A 15,453-nucleotide genomic window follows, 5' to 3' on the forward strand; every position below is an offset into this window, starting at 1 on the left:
TTTTATGTACAGTAGTGGGGAATTATGGGACAAAAAATAAATCCGCTTGGTTTCAGACTTGGTACAACTCAAAGTCATGATTCTATTTGGTTTGCACAACCAACAAAATATTCCGAGAATATACAAGAAGATAAAAAAATACGAGATTGGATCAAAAATTATATACAAAAAAATATAAGAATATCCTCGGGTGTCGAGGGAATTGGAGAGATAAAGATCCAAAAAAGAATCGATCTGATTCAAGTCATAATATATATGGGATTTCCCAAGTTATTAATAGAAGGTAAGCCGCATAAAATCGAAGAATTCCAGACGAATATGCACAAAAAACTGAATTGTGTGAATAAAAAACTAAACATTGCTATTGTAAAAATAACAAATGCTTATAAACACCCTAATATTCTTGCAGAATTTATAGCTGGACAATTAAAGAATAGAGTTTCATTTCGTAAAGCAATGAAAAAAGCTATTGAATTAACTGAACAAGCAGGTACAAAAGGAGTTCAAGTACAGATTGCAGGGCGTATTGATGGCAAAGAAATTGCGCGTGTAGAATGGATAAGAGAAGGTAGGGTTCCTTTACAAACCATTCGAGCTAAAATTGAATATTGTTGTTATACAGTTCGAACTATTTATGGGATTTTAGGGATAAAAGTTTGGATATTTTCTAAATAAAGATATTCTTTTTTCGATTAATTGATTCAATGTCCTATATTGATTTTATAAAAAAAAATACAAAATTACTGGATTTAAATTCTGCAAAATTTATCTATTTTATAAGATTGAATCGACTAAAAAATAAAATGAATCATTTTAGATAGTATTGCCATGCTTAGTGTGTGACTCGTTAGTTTTTTAGAATGATTCATCAAGAAAAAAAAAGAAACCGGTTAATAGTATCAATTCATTCAAAAAGAACTAATAACCAACACATCACTTCGGATTATCTAGATCTAAAGAATTAGTCAAAAGACAAAATATGAAATTAAAAAAATAAATATAAATATTATAGCAACTTAAAAATTGTGAAACCTAAAAGAAAAAAGATTATTTAGTTGTAAAGCAATAAAAAGAGATAGATAAATGAAAAGGTGAAAGAAAGAGATTAAAATATATCAATGATATAGAATTCGAATATGTAAAGGTCTATGGGTCATCTCAGAAAAGATAGTGTATTAAAGCATCCATAAAAAAAAAGAATAATATATCTATTTGTTATAGATTTGTAATGTAAATAAATTAAGAGCTCTGAATCAAGAAAAACTGATAATATTGATTCAAGAAAAAAGAAATGAATTAATATTATAAAAAAATATTATTAATTATTAGCTATGATAAAGGCTCCATTGTCGAATTAAAACCTAACCATTAATTGAGAGGCGATGGGAACGACGAAACCTGCAAATACTTAAGATTTTATTAAAAAAAATATTAATGAAAATAAATCTTAATGATTTATTAGGTGGGATGGCGGAAGAAACCTAAAAGCAATCCCTTTTTGAGGAGTTGTACCCTACATTCCATCTGAATTTGAGAATAAAAGAGTAAATATTCGCCCGCGAGAATTTGTCTTTTATTGAATTTTTTGCTATTTTTGCCAATTCTAAGAATTGATATTGAAAAGAAGATCTAAAAATTTGGAAGATTGTATGAAATCTCAAAAAATACCGAGATTCCGTTATTTACTAAACATACGAATATTTCAATTCTATTATTTGATCGATTAGATTGAATTGAAATCTAGATAGATAGAGATATTTGAATTACTTCATTCGCGAGGAGCCGTATGAGGTGAAAATCTCATGTACGGTTCTGTAATAAAGATGGAATTGAAAAAAAACCATCAATTATAACCCCCAAAGAACCAGATTTCGTAAACAACATAGAGGAAGAATGAAGGGAATATCTTCTCGAGGGAATCGTATTTGCTTCGGAAGATATGCTCTTCAGGCACTTGAGCCAGCTTGGATAACATCTAGACAAATAGAAGCAGGACGGCGGGCAATGTCAAGAAATGTTCGCCGAGGTGGACAAATATGGGTACGCATTTTTCCAGACAAACCAGTTACAGTAAGACCTACTGAAACACGTATGGGTTCAGGAAAAGGATTTCCCGAATATTGGGTAGCTGTTGTTAAACCTGGGAAAATACTTTATGAAATGGGTGGAGTACCAGAAAATATAGCAAGAAAGGCTATTTCAATAGCATCATCAAAAATGCCGATACGAACTCAATTCATTATTTCAGGATAATAAATGAGAACCAAAGGAAATAGGGCTTTAGAATGAAAACAAAAAAGGCAATGATAGATTCCTTTTTTTTTTGAACACACAATATTTTTACTTCCTTTTTTAGATTGAAATAATAAAAAAATGATATGATTCAACCTCAAACTCATTTAAATGTAGCGGATAACAGCGGAGCACGTAAACTGATGTGTATTCGAATTCTAGGAGCTAGTAATCGACGATATGCTTATATTGGCGACATTGTTGTTGCTGTAATCAAACAAGCAGTACCAAATACGAACTTAGAAAGATCAGAAGTGATCAGAGCTGTAATTGTACGGACTTGTAAACAACTAAAACGTAGCAACGGTATAATAATTCAGTATGATGATAATGCTGCAGTTGTAATTGATCAAGAAGGAAATCCAAAAGGAACTCGAATCTTTTGCGCAATCGCCCGGGAATTGAGACAGTTAAATTTCACTAAAATAGTTTCATTAGCACCCGAGGTATTATAAGAGGAAACCACGATATGAATACATTATTTTTGTGAAATAGATGAATTCATCTATTTTATCTCAAAAAGATACCTTTTGTAGTAATTCTTATTTTTAATATTTCTTACTTTTAAGTATTAGAAGTAACCATTTTTCTTTATTTCAGACTAATACTTGAAAACCTCAACAATATCTATCTATATATAGATATGGGCGAACGACGGGAATTGAACCCGCGCATGGTGGATTCACAATCCACTGCCTTGATCCACTTGGCTACATCCGCCCTTCTTATACTATCTAAAAATGATCTATCTATATCTGAAATTCTACCCTTTCAATATCCTTTTTTTCTTTCTAAAAAAGGAAAAAAAGATAAGGAATCATGAAATAAATCAAAAACCTATGTATAAATCTAAAAAAAAGATTACTAATCCAAAATAAAGGAGCAATATTAACAAAGTTGATATTGCTCCTTTATTTTCAAACAAAAACTCGTCTACTTTTTGAAATTAAGATCAAAATTTTATCCATTAACAGATGGAGCTTCCATCGCAGCTAGATCTAGAGGGAAATTATGAGCATTACGTTCATGCATGACTTCCATACCAAGGTTAGCTCGGTTAATAATATCAGCCCAGGTATTTATTACACGACCTTGACTATCAACTACGGATTGGTTGAAATTAAAACCATTTAAGTTGAAAGCCATAGTGCTGATACCTAAAGCGGTAAACCAAATACCTACTACAGGCCAAGCAGCTAGGAAGAAATGTAAAGAACGAGAATTGTTGAAACTTGCATATTGGAAGATCAATCGGCCAAAATAACCATGAGCAGCTACAATATTATAGGTTTCTTCCTCTTGACCAAATCTGTAACCTTCATTAGCGGATTCATTTTCTGTGGTTTCCCTGATCAAACTAGAAGTTACCAAGGAACCATGCATAGCACTGAATAGGGAGCCGCCGAATACACCAGCTACACCTAACATGTGAAATGGATGCATAAGAATATTATGCTCAGCCTGAAATACAATCATAAAATTGAAAGTACCAGAAATTCCTAAAGGCATACCATCCGAAAAGCTTCCTTGACCAATAGGATAGATCAAGAAAACAGCAGTAGCGGCTGCAACAGGAGCTGAATATGCAACAGCAATCCAAGGACGCATACCCAGACGAAAACTAAGTTCCCATTCACGACCCATGTAGCAAGCTACACCAAGTAAGAAGTGTAGAACAATTAGTTCATAAGGACCGCCGTTGTATAACCATTCATCAACAGAAGCCGCTTCCCATATAGGATAAAAATGCAAACCTATAGCCGCAGAAGTAGGAATAATCGCACCAGAAATGATATTGTTTCCATAAAGTAGGGATCCAGAAACAGGTTCACGAATACCATCAATATCTACTGGAGGGGCAGCGATAAAAGCGATAATAAATACAGAAGTTGCAGTCAATAAAGTAGGAATCATCAAAACACCAAACCATCCTATGTAAAGACGATTTTCGGTGCTGGTTATCCAGTTACAGAAGCGACCCCATAGGCTTTCGCTCTCGCGTCTCTCTAAAATTGCAGTCATGGTAAAATCTTGGTTCATTTAATCATTAGGGACTCCCAAGCACAAAAATTCTCTATAATGCGAGAATTTGAGGACTTGTTATTCAACAGTATAACATGACTGATATACCAGTGTCAACCAATACTAATATCCATAGTATGTTCTTATTCATTAGTATGTTCTTATTCATTTCGGTTTATCCGAATTTCCCTTTTTACCCCATTTCATTGATTCCTAAAAAAAGTTTCTTTTCTATATATCGCTATATTTATAGAAATATATATATAATAGAAATATATATATAATATAACTTCGATTTAGAAATTAGAATGAGTTGCCCGGGACTTGAACCCGGAACTAGTCGGATGAAGTAGATAATTTATTCTTTAATCAAATTCAACAATAGAATAAAACAAGAAAAAATCCCTCCCCAAGCCGTGTTTGCATTTTTCATTGCACACGGCTTTCCCTATGTATACATTGAAACCTGAATTACTTGCCTAGCAAAAGACTCTAAGAAAGTTAAATATTCAATTCATTAACCCCGAATCTTTACTCTGACTACATGAGCATTTCAAAATCCTATAGATATAGAAGATTAAAAAAATGATTTTTTTTATCCTCATTTCAATTTAATAAAAAGAATTTCGTTTTATCAATTTACACCGATTTACAAAATATCATAACCTATTTTTAATTCTAAATGATTAACGAAATCATTTCTGAAAAGAATATCCAAATACCAAATCCGACCTCTATAAAACCTCCGCAAAGTCAAAGAAGTTTTTGGAAAAATCAAAGAAAAAAGATCTTCTTCTGTAAAAAATTCTTCCAACAATTTTTCTGAACTTAATTTTTTCAAAAAAGTGCGCACAGTACTTTTGTGCTTACGAGCCAAAGTTTTTATACAAGAAAACCGAAGTATATATTTGATTTGATAGAAACTCTTTTTTTTTGCGGATCCATTGTAATAATGAGAAAAATTTCTGCATATGCGCAAAAACCGGTCAAGAATATAAAAATCAGAGAAATTGGCCCAAACCGGTTTACTAATAGGATGACCCATTACATTACAAAATTTTGTTTTAGCCAATGATCTCATTAGAGGAATAATGGGAATTATTGTATCAAGTTTTTTGATAACAATTTTGATTAGAAATGAATTTTTCAACATTTGACTTCGTACTACTGAAAGATTTTGTGGAATACTTAAAAAATAGCCTAAAAAGTGAAATGAATACTGAGATAATTGGTTTATATAGATCGTTTCTGGTCCAGCCCAAATATCAAAATAACATTGCCATAAATATAGAAAATAGTATTTCCATTTATTTATCAAAAGAGGAGTATTCTTTAAAACCAGAATTGATTTTCCTTGATATCTAACATAATGAATGAAAGTATCCTTAAAGAAGAATAAGGTATATGAACAATTCTTTGTAGATATTTCTACAAGATGTTTTCTTTTTTCATAGAAAAAAATTCGCTCAAAAAAAACGCGAAAATGTTTTAACTGTAACTGAGAGGATTTGTTACGTAGAAAAAGAAAGATAGATTCATATTCCCATACATATAAATTATATAGGAACAAGAAAATTCTTAGATTCCTTTTTGAAAAAAAAGGAGAAATCCCTTTTTTTGGAGGAAAAAGACTATTCCAATTAGAATAGTAATAAAAAAAAAACCTTATTAAATGAAAGAAAGAGACATCTTTTATCCAATATCGAAGGATTTGAACCAAGATTTCCAGATGGATAGGATAAGGTATTCGTATATCTGACTTATGATTTAAATATATCAGTTTATCTTCGAAAAAGGGAAAAATGGAATGAATTGATTGCAAATTTTTATAAGATTTTACGCTTTCTAATCCCCTTAAGGAAGAGATAAATAATTGTAGAGAAAATAGAATCTCCACGACGACACCAAAACCTTCTAATATTATTTGAGAATCAAAATTATAGTTATAACCCCCAAAAGTCTTTTTGTTAGAATCGTTAGCAAAAAGAATGAAATTAGTCTGTTGATACATTCGAGTACTTAAACGTTTTACAATTAGTAAACTAAATTTATTGTTATAATCTATATTTTCTATAAAAAAGGACTCATGACCATAAGCTAGTCCATAAATAGATTCCCGAAAAAAAAGTGGGTATAGGATATCCTGGTATCGAGATCTACGGAGTTCTAAATATGCTTGATATTTCTCCATTAAACATTCAAAAAGTCTATTTGGTCAAATAAAGAATCAGAGATTCATTGGATTATCAAATGATACATAGTGCGATATGGTCAAAACAGAGAATTCTAGGTATATATACCTAGAAAACAAGTCAAACCCATGAACGGACTCTCTCTAATCGATTTTTCACCTAATTTTTTTATCTAGGATAACGAGCTAATTAAGAATCCTTTATTTTTTTTTTACCTAATCGCTCTTTTGATTTTGGAAAAAAGATATTTATCAATATACTCTTTCTTTTACACATTTATCGCTATCCCAAAATACCAATAATGGAAACTAGCTATATAGTTAGGACTCATAAAAAAAATAACCCATTCACCAGAAAAGCTTTTCCCACATCAAGCACTAACCTCTTTTTAACGTACAATTAGATGGGGTAATGATCCAAATAAAAAATAAATGAAAGCTCGATGCTTTTTGTTTCCCTATTAGAATTAGAACCACGAAGTTCTATCCCTTTATTAATGAAACCCAACTTAATTTTTTTTTTAGGAGCCAAAAATTCAAACAAAAATGTGAGCTGGATCCTATAAGAATGAAATATTTTTAAAATTCTTCATTGATACGACATGCTACTTTTTCCAGTCATTCCTTTCTGGATCAGTCGTGGTTTTACAAGCTCTACCAATAGTATCGACGAACCGATTTCTTCATAGAAATGTGTAAAAAATAGAGTCGCTCTTAAAAGCCGAGTACTCTACCATTGAGTTAGCAACCCCAATACAATTTAAAAAAGAAGGTGGATGTTTATACCCAATCGCAATCAAAAAAATAAAATTACAAAATGGAATTGTCTCAAAAACTAAAAAATGCTATACCACCTATTTATATACTATGGTTATCCATTATATAATAATATAGAAGACTCTCTATATTCGTATATATAGATCTATTCTTTTCGTATATATTTCGTATATATATATATTCATGTTTACCTTTGAATTCACTTACTGATTAATCAATCAAGTTTTTCTTGTTTTTATCGCAGAAACAAAACTAATGAACCTACAATTTGATGAAGTAATAACGCCTATTTCACGTAAGTAATTTGATCAATTTATTCACGATCGGATTATATTTATTTGATACACTGTTGTCAATATTAGTATTGAAAAGTATTGAAAAAAAAATACAACATAATACTAATAATCTTATTAATTCGATTCTTTAGTATTATGTTATAATTAGTTCTAAGAAAAATTATGGAAATATATATATATTTTTTTATTCTAAAATGATATTCTAAACTAAAAAAATGTATAAAATTATAGAAATATAGAAATCAATAGGAAAATCAAAATTGAATATAGAATATTGAATATAGAATCAATTTCATATAGAAATGGAACAGCCTCCCTATTATGTAAAATTCACATCGAAAACCGAAATAGCCGGTTTCCCTTATAAATTGTAATAAATTTTTTCGTAAAATCTCGTCTACTTAATTACGCTTCTATTCCAATACGAAACATATAAATATATTGAATAATGAAGTATCTTTGTATTCAGCTCAATCCTTCTTTTAGGAAAAGATTGTGCCGAGTTTAATTGCAATTAATCCAAAGTATCCATTGCTTCGAATTCAAATTTGATCTCCTTCCATACTTCGCAAGCAGCAGCTAATTCAGGACTCCATTTGCTAGCCTCACGGATAATTTCATTACCTTCACGAGCAAGATCACGTCCTTCATTTCGAGCCTGCACACATGCTTCAAGAGCTACTCGATTAGCTACAGCACCTGGTGCATTTCCCCAAGGGTGTCCTAAAGTTCCTCCGCCAAATTGAAGTACGGAGTCATCTCCAAAGATTTCGGTCAGAGCAGGCATATGCCAAACGTGAATACCTCCCGAAGCAACCGGCAGAACACCTGGTAGAGAAACCCAATCCTGAGTGAAATAAATACCACGACTTCGATCTTTTTCAATAAAATCATCACGCAATAAGTCAACAAAACCTAAAGTGATTTCTCTTTCCCCTTCAAGTTTACCTACTACGGTACCGGAGTGAACATGATCTCCACCAGACAAACGTAATGCTTTAGCTAGGACACGAAAGTGCATACCATGATTCTTTTGTCTGTCGATAACTGCATGCATTGCACGATGTATATGAAGAAGTAGACCATTATCCCGGCAATAATGAGCCAAGCTAGTATTTGCAGTGAATCCCCCTGTTAAATAATCATGCATTACGATAGGAACGCCTAATTCTCTGGCAAATACAGCTCTTTTTATCATTTCTTCACATGTACCCGCAGTTGCATTCAAGTAATGCCCTTTGATTTCACCTGTTTCAGCCTGTGCTTTATAAATCGCTTCAGCACAAAATAAGAAACGGTCTCTCCAACGCATAAATGGTTGGGAATTCACATTTTCATCATCTTTGGTAAAATCAAGTCCTCCACGAAGACATTCATAAACTGCTCTACCATAATTCTTAGCGGATAACCCCAATTTAGGTTTAATAGTACATCCTAATAGGGGACGACCATACTTGTTCAATTTATCTCTCTCAACTTGGATGCCATGAGGCGGACCTTGGAAAGTTTTAATATAAGCGGTTGGGATTCGCAAATCCTCCAGACGTAGAGCACGCAGTGCCTTGAACCCAAATACATTACCGACAATAGAAGTAAACATGTTAGTAACAGAACCTTCTTCAAAAAGGTCTAAGGGATAAGCTACGTAAGCAATAAATTGATTTTCTTCCCCAGCAACAGGTTCGATGTGATAGCATCGTCCTTTGTAACGATCAAGACTGGTAAGCCCATCGGTCCACACAGTTGTCCATGTACCAGTAGAAGATTCAGCGGCTACCGCGGCACCTGCTTCTTCAGGTGGAACTCCAGGTTGAGGAGTTACTCGGAATGCTGCCAAGATATCAGTATCTTTGGTTTCATAGTCAGGAGTATAATAAGTCAATTTATAATCTTTAACACCAGCTTTGAACCCAACACTTGCTTTAGTCTCTGTTTGTGGTGACATAAATCCCTCCCTACAACTCATGAATTAAGAATTCTTGAAACAATAAGGTCTACTCGATATGACTTAGGAGTTAATGAAATCTTTTATAAAAATAAACTCATATTATCAATTCATCCCAAAGGTTCGTTATTATTAAATTAAACGATGGTATTTGATTTGTCAAATACATCATTATTGTATACTCTTTTCTCTGTATGGCGCAACCCAATCTTTGTTTCTTTTCAAATAGGAATCTCCTATTTTTGAATTACGGAATCGAAAGATCTAATCTAAAGAATAAAAAAAATTTACTCTTAATCTTGACAGTGATATATGTTGTATATGTAAATCCTAGATGTAAAAATAGGCAGCTTTCCCCCCCAGAAAAGAAAAAAAGAGGTCAAAAAAAATAGGGTAAGTCTAAAAAATTGTCTACTGAGGAAATACGAAAGCCAATGATAAAAAAAAAATGAATTATAAATTAAGGTACAGGTTCGAATTCCATAGAGAATATAGATGATATTATCTAGAATGCTAGAAAAAAAGAAAAGACTTTCGAAAGATTTTATCCAATTGAAATTTTGAAAATAACTGGAATAAGATTAAGAATTCAATCATTGAAAGTGAATAAGTAAGTAAACATTTAAAGGGGATTGGTTGAATAGTACCAAAAAATGGAGTACTAATTCCCATTTCTTATTTATTATTGAATTAACCGATAAATTTGCTTTATTTTCGAACATTTCTTTTTGATTTCAAAACTTTTTCGAAAAAAAAATTGGCTTTTGATATGGGAATCAATCCTACTACTTCCGGTCCTGAAGTTTCTTCGCGTGAAAAAAAAAATCTGGGACATATTGTCCAAATAATCGGTCCGGTACTAGATGTAGCCTTTCCCCCGGGGAAGATGCCTAATATTTACAACGCTCTGGTAGTTAAGGGTCGAGATACTGTTGGTCAACAAATTAATGTGACTTGTGAAGTACAGCAATTATTAGGAAATAATCGAGTTAGAGCTGTAGCTATGAGTGCAACAGATGGTCTAATGAGAGGAATGGAAGTTATTGACACAGGAACTCCCCTAAGTGTTCCAGTAGGCGGAGCAACTCTAGGACGAATTTTCAACGTGCTTGGAGAGCCGATTGATAATTTAGGTCCTGTAGATACTCGTACAACATCTCCCATTCATAGATCTGCGCCTACCTTTATACAATTAGATACAAAATTATCTATTTTTGAAACAGGAATAAAAGTAGTAGATCTTTTAGCTCCTTATCGTCGTGGAGGAAAAATTGGACTTTTCGGTGGAGCTGGAGTAGGTAAAACAGTACTTATTATGGAATTGATCAATAACATTGCCAAAGCTCATGGAGGTGTATCTGTATTTGGCGGCGTAGGTGAGCGTACTCGTGAGGGAAATGATCTTTATATGGAAATGAAAGAATCTGGAGTAATTAATGAACAAAATATTGCAGAATCAAAAGTAGCTCTAGTATATGGTCAAATGAATGAACCGCCCGGAGCTCGTATGAGAGTTGGTTTAACTGCCCTAACTATGGCGGAATATTTTCGAGATGTCAATGAACAAGATGTACTTTTATTTATCGACAATATCTTCCGCTTCGTACAAGCAGGATCTGAAGTATCTGCTTTATTGGGTCGAATGCCCTCTGCTGTGGGTTATCAACCCACTCTTAGTACTGAAATGGGTTCTTTACAAGAAAGAATCACTTCTACCAAAGAAGGGTCCATAACTTCTATTCAAGCAGTTTATGTACCTGCAGACGATTTAACTGACCCTGCCCCTGCTACGACATTTGCACATTTAGATGCTACTACTGTACTATCAAGAGGATTAGCCGCTAAAGGTATCTATCCAGCAGTAGATCCTTTAGATTCAACCTCAACTATGCTCCAACCTCGAATCGTTGGTGAAGAACATTATGAGACTGCGCAACGAGTGAAACAAACTTTACAACGTTACAAAGAACTTCAAGACATTATAGCTATCCTTGGCTTGGACGAATTATCCGAAGAAGATCGCTTAACCGTAGCAAGAGCACGAAAAATTGAGCGTTTCTTATCACAACCTTTTTTCGTAGCAGAAGTTTTTACTGGTTCGGCTGGGAAATATGTTGGTCTAGTAGAAACAATTAGAGGGTTTAATTTGATTCTTTCTGGAGAATTAGACAGTCTTCCTGAACAAGCCTTTTATTTGGTAGGTAATATCGATGAAGCTACTGCGAAGGCTACGAACTTAGAAATGGAGAGCAATTTGAAGAAATGACTTTAAATCTTTGTGTACTGACCCCCAATCGAATTGTTTGGGATTCAGAAGTGAAGGAAATCATTTTACCTACTAATAGCGGACAAATTGGAGTATTACCTAATCATGCGCCTATTGCCTCAGCTGTTGATATAGGTATTTTGAGAATACGTCTTAAAGATCAATGGTTAACAATGGCTCTGATGGGGGGGTTTGCTAGAATAAACAATAATGAGATAACTGTTTTAGTAAATGATGCGGAAAAGGGGAGTGACATTGATCCACAAGAAGCACAGCAAACTCTTGAAATAGCAGAAACTAATTTGAATCAGGCTGAAGGCAAGAGACAAACAATTGAGGCAAATCTAACTCTTAGACGAGCTAGAACACGAGTAGAGGCTATCAATGTTATTTCATAACAAGTTGATGCGTCCAAATATCCGAAAACAAAAAAAAGAAAAAAGAAACAGTTAGAAAAAAAGAAAAAAGTAAGTAGAAAAACTTATTAGATACCACAGTCAAAGGTATCTAATAAGTTCTAACTATACCTACTATTGGATTTGAACCAATGACTCCCGCCGTATGAAAGCAATACTCTAACCACTGAGTTAAGTAGGTAATTGACGACTCCCCCTAAAGAAGAGTACTCATCTATCAGATCAATTGATTATAAATGTAATATTACTTATAAGCAATACCAACGCCCATTCAAGGAATTCGATCATGTAATATTCATCTTGACAAGCAATTATCTTCATACTATGATAAAATATGTATAAAAAGCACAAGGGCTGTAGCTCAGTTAGGTAGAGCACCTCGTTTACACGAGCGCCAATGTTTTTTTCAGAGGAGTTCATCTTGTAATCAAAAAAGTTTATCTTATATCTTATAGTAAGAAATCGGTGTCTTACTCCATTTTAAGGAACAAAACAAGAGAACACTAGCCTGACAAAGGGTTTAGCCATAAAATCGAATCCATAATTGATTTGAGATATTGATAAGGTGAATACCCATTTCTCGTCAATGCTAAACGTAAAGGGTATAACGACCTAAAAAAGATTATCTTTTCTTCCTATCTTATGAACTTTAAGGTGTATGAAGTGTCATTTCTTATCTTCTATTTTCATTTTAGTAGGTGGATAAAGAGTCCATTTAACTTAAGTTGATCTAGGCCAGAAGCAGACCTACGTCAAGATAATCCTTCTTTGAAACACTTTGGTAGTGCTCTTTGATTGTTATACAAATAAAAAAGAAGAGCATAGGGAATCATCTCTTTATTCTTTACTGTCAAGAAAAAAGATGGTGGACTAACTAATATTTTGATCAGTTAATGAAAAAGCTCAATGCAAAAAAAATGCACGTTGGGTTTTGAAAACAATTGAAATCATTGAGATAATAATGAGTTTTAGCTGTTTTACCGAGAAGGTCTACGGTTCGAGTCCGTATAGCCCTAATATTCCTACAGATACTAATAATATTCAGAATATTGAGGATCAAATCTATATCATTACTAAGACTATTCCTAAAAAATAAAAACAATTTTTAAATTTATATCCGAACATATTCATATTCGATAGAATAATCTTAATATTAGTATATTAAGCTAGTCTAAAAAAATGGAGACTTTAGACTAAAAATTAAAAGGAATTCGGTATATTTTCTACATTCAGAGGAGTACTTTTATGTTTCTTCTTTACGAATATGATATTTTTTGGGCATTTCTAATAATATCAAGTTTGATTCCTATTTTAGCATTTCTAATTTCTGGAATTTTAGCCCCCATTAGCAAGGGACCTGAAAAACTTTCTAGTTATGAATCCGGAATAGAACCAATAGGCGATGCTTGGTTACAATTTCGAATCCGTTATTATATGTTTGCTCTCATTTTTGTTGTTTTTGATGTTGAAACGGTTTTTCTTTATCCATGGGCAATGAGTTTCGATGTATTAGGGGTATCCGTATTTTTAGAAGCTTTCTTATTCGTGCTTATCCTAATTGTTGGTTCAGTTTATGCATGGCGAAAGGGGGCATTAGAATGGTCTTAATTCTTGATTATTTAGACAATTAGAAAAAAATATTGAAACAATTATGAATTCCATTGAGTTTCCCTTACTTGATCAAACAACCCAAAATTCAGTTATTTCAACTACATTAAATGATTTTTCAAATTGGTCAAGATTATCCAGTTTATGGCCGCTTCTTTATGGTACCAGTTGTTGCTTCATTGAATTTGCTTCATTAATAGGATCACGATTCGATTTTGATCGTTATGGACTAGTACCACGATCGAGTCCTAGGCAGGCGGACCTCATTTTAACCGCGGGCACTGTAACTATGAAAATGGCCCCTTCTTTAGTTCGATTATATGAACAAATGCCCGAACCTAAATATGTTATTGCTATGGGAGCCTGTACAATTACGGGGGGGATGTTTAGTACCGATTCTTATAGTACTGTTCGAGGCGTAGATAAGCTAATTCCTGTAGATGTATATTTGCCGGGCTGTCCACCTAAACCGGAGGCCATTATAGATGCTATAACAAAACTTCGTAAGAAAATATCTCGAGAAATATATGAAGATCCAATAAGTTTTCAACGAGAGAATAGATGTTTTACTATCAACCACAAGTTTCATGTTGGATACAGTACTTATACTGGCAATTATGGTCAAGAATTTTTCTATCAACCGCCATCTACTTCAGAGATAGCGTCTGACACATTTTTTTAAAGTACAATTGTAAAAAGCAATTCCTTTTTTAAAAATTTCATCGTAATGTAAATCTAAAATACTAATACCAAATTCATAAAAAAATGAAGGAGAAGCAAAAAATGCAAGGTCGTTTGTCTTCTTGGCTAGTAAAACATGGACTAATTCATAGATCCTTGGGTTTCGATTACCTAGGAGTAGAAACTTTACAAATAAAGCCCGAGGATTGGCATTCCATTGCTGTCATTTTATATGTATATGGTTACAATTATCTACGTTCCCAATGTGCCTATGATGTAGCACCTGGAGGACTCTTAGCTAGTGTATATCATCTTACAAGAATAGAGTATGGTATAAATCAACCCGAAGAGGTATGCATAAAAATATTTGTATCAAGAAAAAATCCCAGAATTCCTTCTATTTTTTGGGTTTGGAAAAGTGCGGATTTTCAAGAACAGGAATCTTATGATATGTTGGGAATCTCTTATGATAGTCATCCGCGTCTAAGACGTATTTTAATGCCCGAAAATTGGATAGGATGGCCTTTGCGTAAAGATTATATCGCTCCAAATTTTTATGAAATACAAGATGCTCACTAAATGATAAAAATAAGAAACTAATCCAAACTTCAGCAACCCCAGATATTCAAAGAATATTAGTACATTCTTTTATAGATCAGACAAAATAATTGATTGACATTCAATCAGACAGAATAATCGAAGTCTCATTCAGATATTATTATGTATGTGAGAAATAACAAAATTCATAAATAATAGAATAATATAGGGTTTCAAATAGGATAGGGGTTCCTTAAGATTCTAAAACAAAAACAATACTTATTTCTTATCAGTCAAGCCAATAAAAGAAATAGGATGAACTGCAAAAATTCTTTATCTTTATCAAAAACTATATAACATACACATCAACAGCAATTATATGGCCACGAAAAAAAAACACAAAGAAAAGGGCTTGATTCTCT

General features: G+C 33.0%; 11 protein-coding genes and 4 non-coding genes across 15 annotated transcripts; 9 read left to right on the forward strand and 6 right to left on the reverse strand. All coding sequences in view use genetic code 11, as the record gives it.

Moving 5' to 3' along the window:
• Positions 1-24: 24 nt before the first annotated feature.
• Positions 25-675, forward strand: rps3 (ribosomal protein S3). The gene has a single exon. The coding sequence runs from the start codon at positions 25-27 to the stop codon at positions 673-675; it is 651 nt and encodes a 216-aa protein (YP_001122785.1).
• Positions 676-828: 153 nt separating this feature from the next.
• Positions 829-2,253, forward strand: rpl16 (ribosomal protein L16). The gene is made up of 2 exons: positions 829-837; positions 1,855-2,253. The coding sequence occupies exons 1-2, from the start codon at positions 829-831 to the stop codon at positions 2,251-2,253; spliced, it is 408 nt and encodes a 135-aa protein (YP_001122786.2).
• A 125-nt stretch (positions 2,254-2,378) lies between these two features.
• On the forward strand, positions 2,379-2,747 carry rpl14 (ribosomal protein L14). The gene has a single exon. The coding sequence runs from the start codon at positions 2,379-2,381 to the stop codon at positions 2,745-2,747; it is 369 nt and encodes a 122-aa protein (YP_001122787.1).
• A 191-nt stretch (positions 2,748-2,938) lies between these two features.
• Positions 2,939-3,013, reverse strand: trnH-GUG. Its single transcript has one exon. It is a non-coding gene; the product is annotated as a tRNA-His (tRNA).
• A 239-nt stretch (positions 3,014-3,252) lies between these two features.
• Positions 3,253-4,314, reverse strand: psbA (photosystem II protein D1). The gene has a single exon. The coding sequence runs from the start codon at positions 4,312-4,314 to the stop codon at positions 3,253-3,255; it is 1,062 nt and encodes a 353-aa protein (YP_001122788.2).
• A 309-nt stretch (positions 4,315-4,623) lies between these two features.
• On the reverse strand, positions 4,624-7,256 carry trnK-UUU. Its single transcript has 2 exons — positions 7,220-7,256; positions 4,624-4,658 (listed from the first exon to the last, which is right to left on the reverse strand). It is a non-coding gene; the product is annotated as a tRNA-Lys (tRNA).
• matK (maturase K) lies at positions 4,964-6,505 on the reverse strand. The gene has a single exon. The coding sequence runs from the start codon at positions 6,503-6,505 to the stop codon at positions 4,964-4,966; it is 1,542 nt and encodes a 513-aa protein (YP_001122789.1).
• Positions 7,257-8,092: 836 nt separating the features above from the next.
• On the reverse strand, positions 8,093-9,523 carry rbcL (ribulose-1,5-bisphosphate carboxylase/oxygenase large subunit). Its single transcript has one exon. The coding sequence runs from the start codon at positions 9,521-9,523 to the stop codon at positions 8,093-8,095; it is 1,431 nt and encodes a 476-aa protein (YP_001122790.1).
• A 769-nt stretch (positions 9,524-10,292) lies between these two features.
• On the forward strand, positions 10,293-11,789 carry atpB (ATP synthase CF1 beta subunit). Its single transcript has one exon. The coding sequence runs from the start codon at positions 10,293-10,295 to the stop codon at positions 11,787-11,789; it is 1,497 nt and encodes a 498-aa protein (YP_001122791.1).
• Positions 11,786-12,187, forward strand: atpE (ATP synthase CF1 epsilon subunit). The gene has a single exon. The coding sequence runs from the start codon at positions 11,786-11,788 to the stop codon at positions 12,185-12,187; it is 402 nt and encodes a 133-aa protein (YP_001122792.1).
• A 126-nt stretch (positions 12,188-12,313) lies between these two features.
• On the reverse strand, positions 12,314-12,386 carry trnM-CAU. The gene has a single exon. It is a non-coding gene; the product is annotated as a tRNA-Met (tRNA).
• A 169-nt stretch (positions 12,387-12,555) lies between these two features.
• Positions 12,556-13,221, forward strand: trnV-UAC. Its single transcript has 2 exons — positions 12,556-12,594; positions 13,185-13,221. It is a non-coding gene; the product is annotated as a tRNA-Val (tRNA).
• Positions 13,222-13,450: 229 nt separating this feature from the next.
• Positions 13,451-13,813, forward strand: ndhC (NADH dehydrogenase subunit 3). Its single transcript has one exon. The coding sequence runs from the start codon at positions 13,451-13,453 to the stop codon at positions 13,811-13,813; it is 363 nt and encodes a 120-aa protein (YP_001122793.1).
• Positions 13,814-13,856: 43 nt separating this feature from the next.
• Positions 13,857-14,495, forward strand: ndhK (NADH dehydrogenase subunit K). The gene has a single exon. It carries the CDS (start codon positions 13,857-13,859, stop codon positions 14,493-14,495), a length of 639 nt encoding a protein of 212 aa, YP_001122794.1.
• A 101-nt stretch (positions 14,496-14,596) lies between these two features.
• ndhJ (NADH dehydrogenase subunit J) lies at positions 14,597-15,073 on the forward strand. The gene has a single exon. The coding sequence runs from the start codon at positions 14,597-14,599 to the stop codon at positions 15,071-15,073; it is 477 nt and encodes a 158-aa protein (YP_001122795.1).
• Positions 15,074-15,453: the final 380 nt, after the last annotated feature.

This window comes from Phaseolus vulgaris, chloroplast (genome assembly GCF_051622355.1).
Source record: "Phaseolus vulgaris chloroplast, complete genome".
In the NCBI taxonomy this organism is placed as follows: Eukaryota; Viridiplantae; Streptophyta; class Magnoliopsida; order Fabales; family Fabaceae; genus Phaseolus; species Phaseolus vulgaris.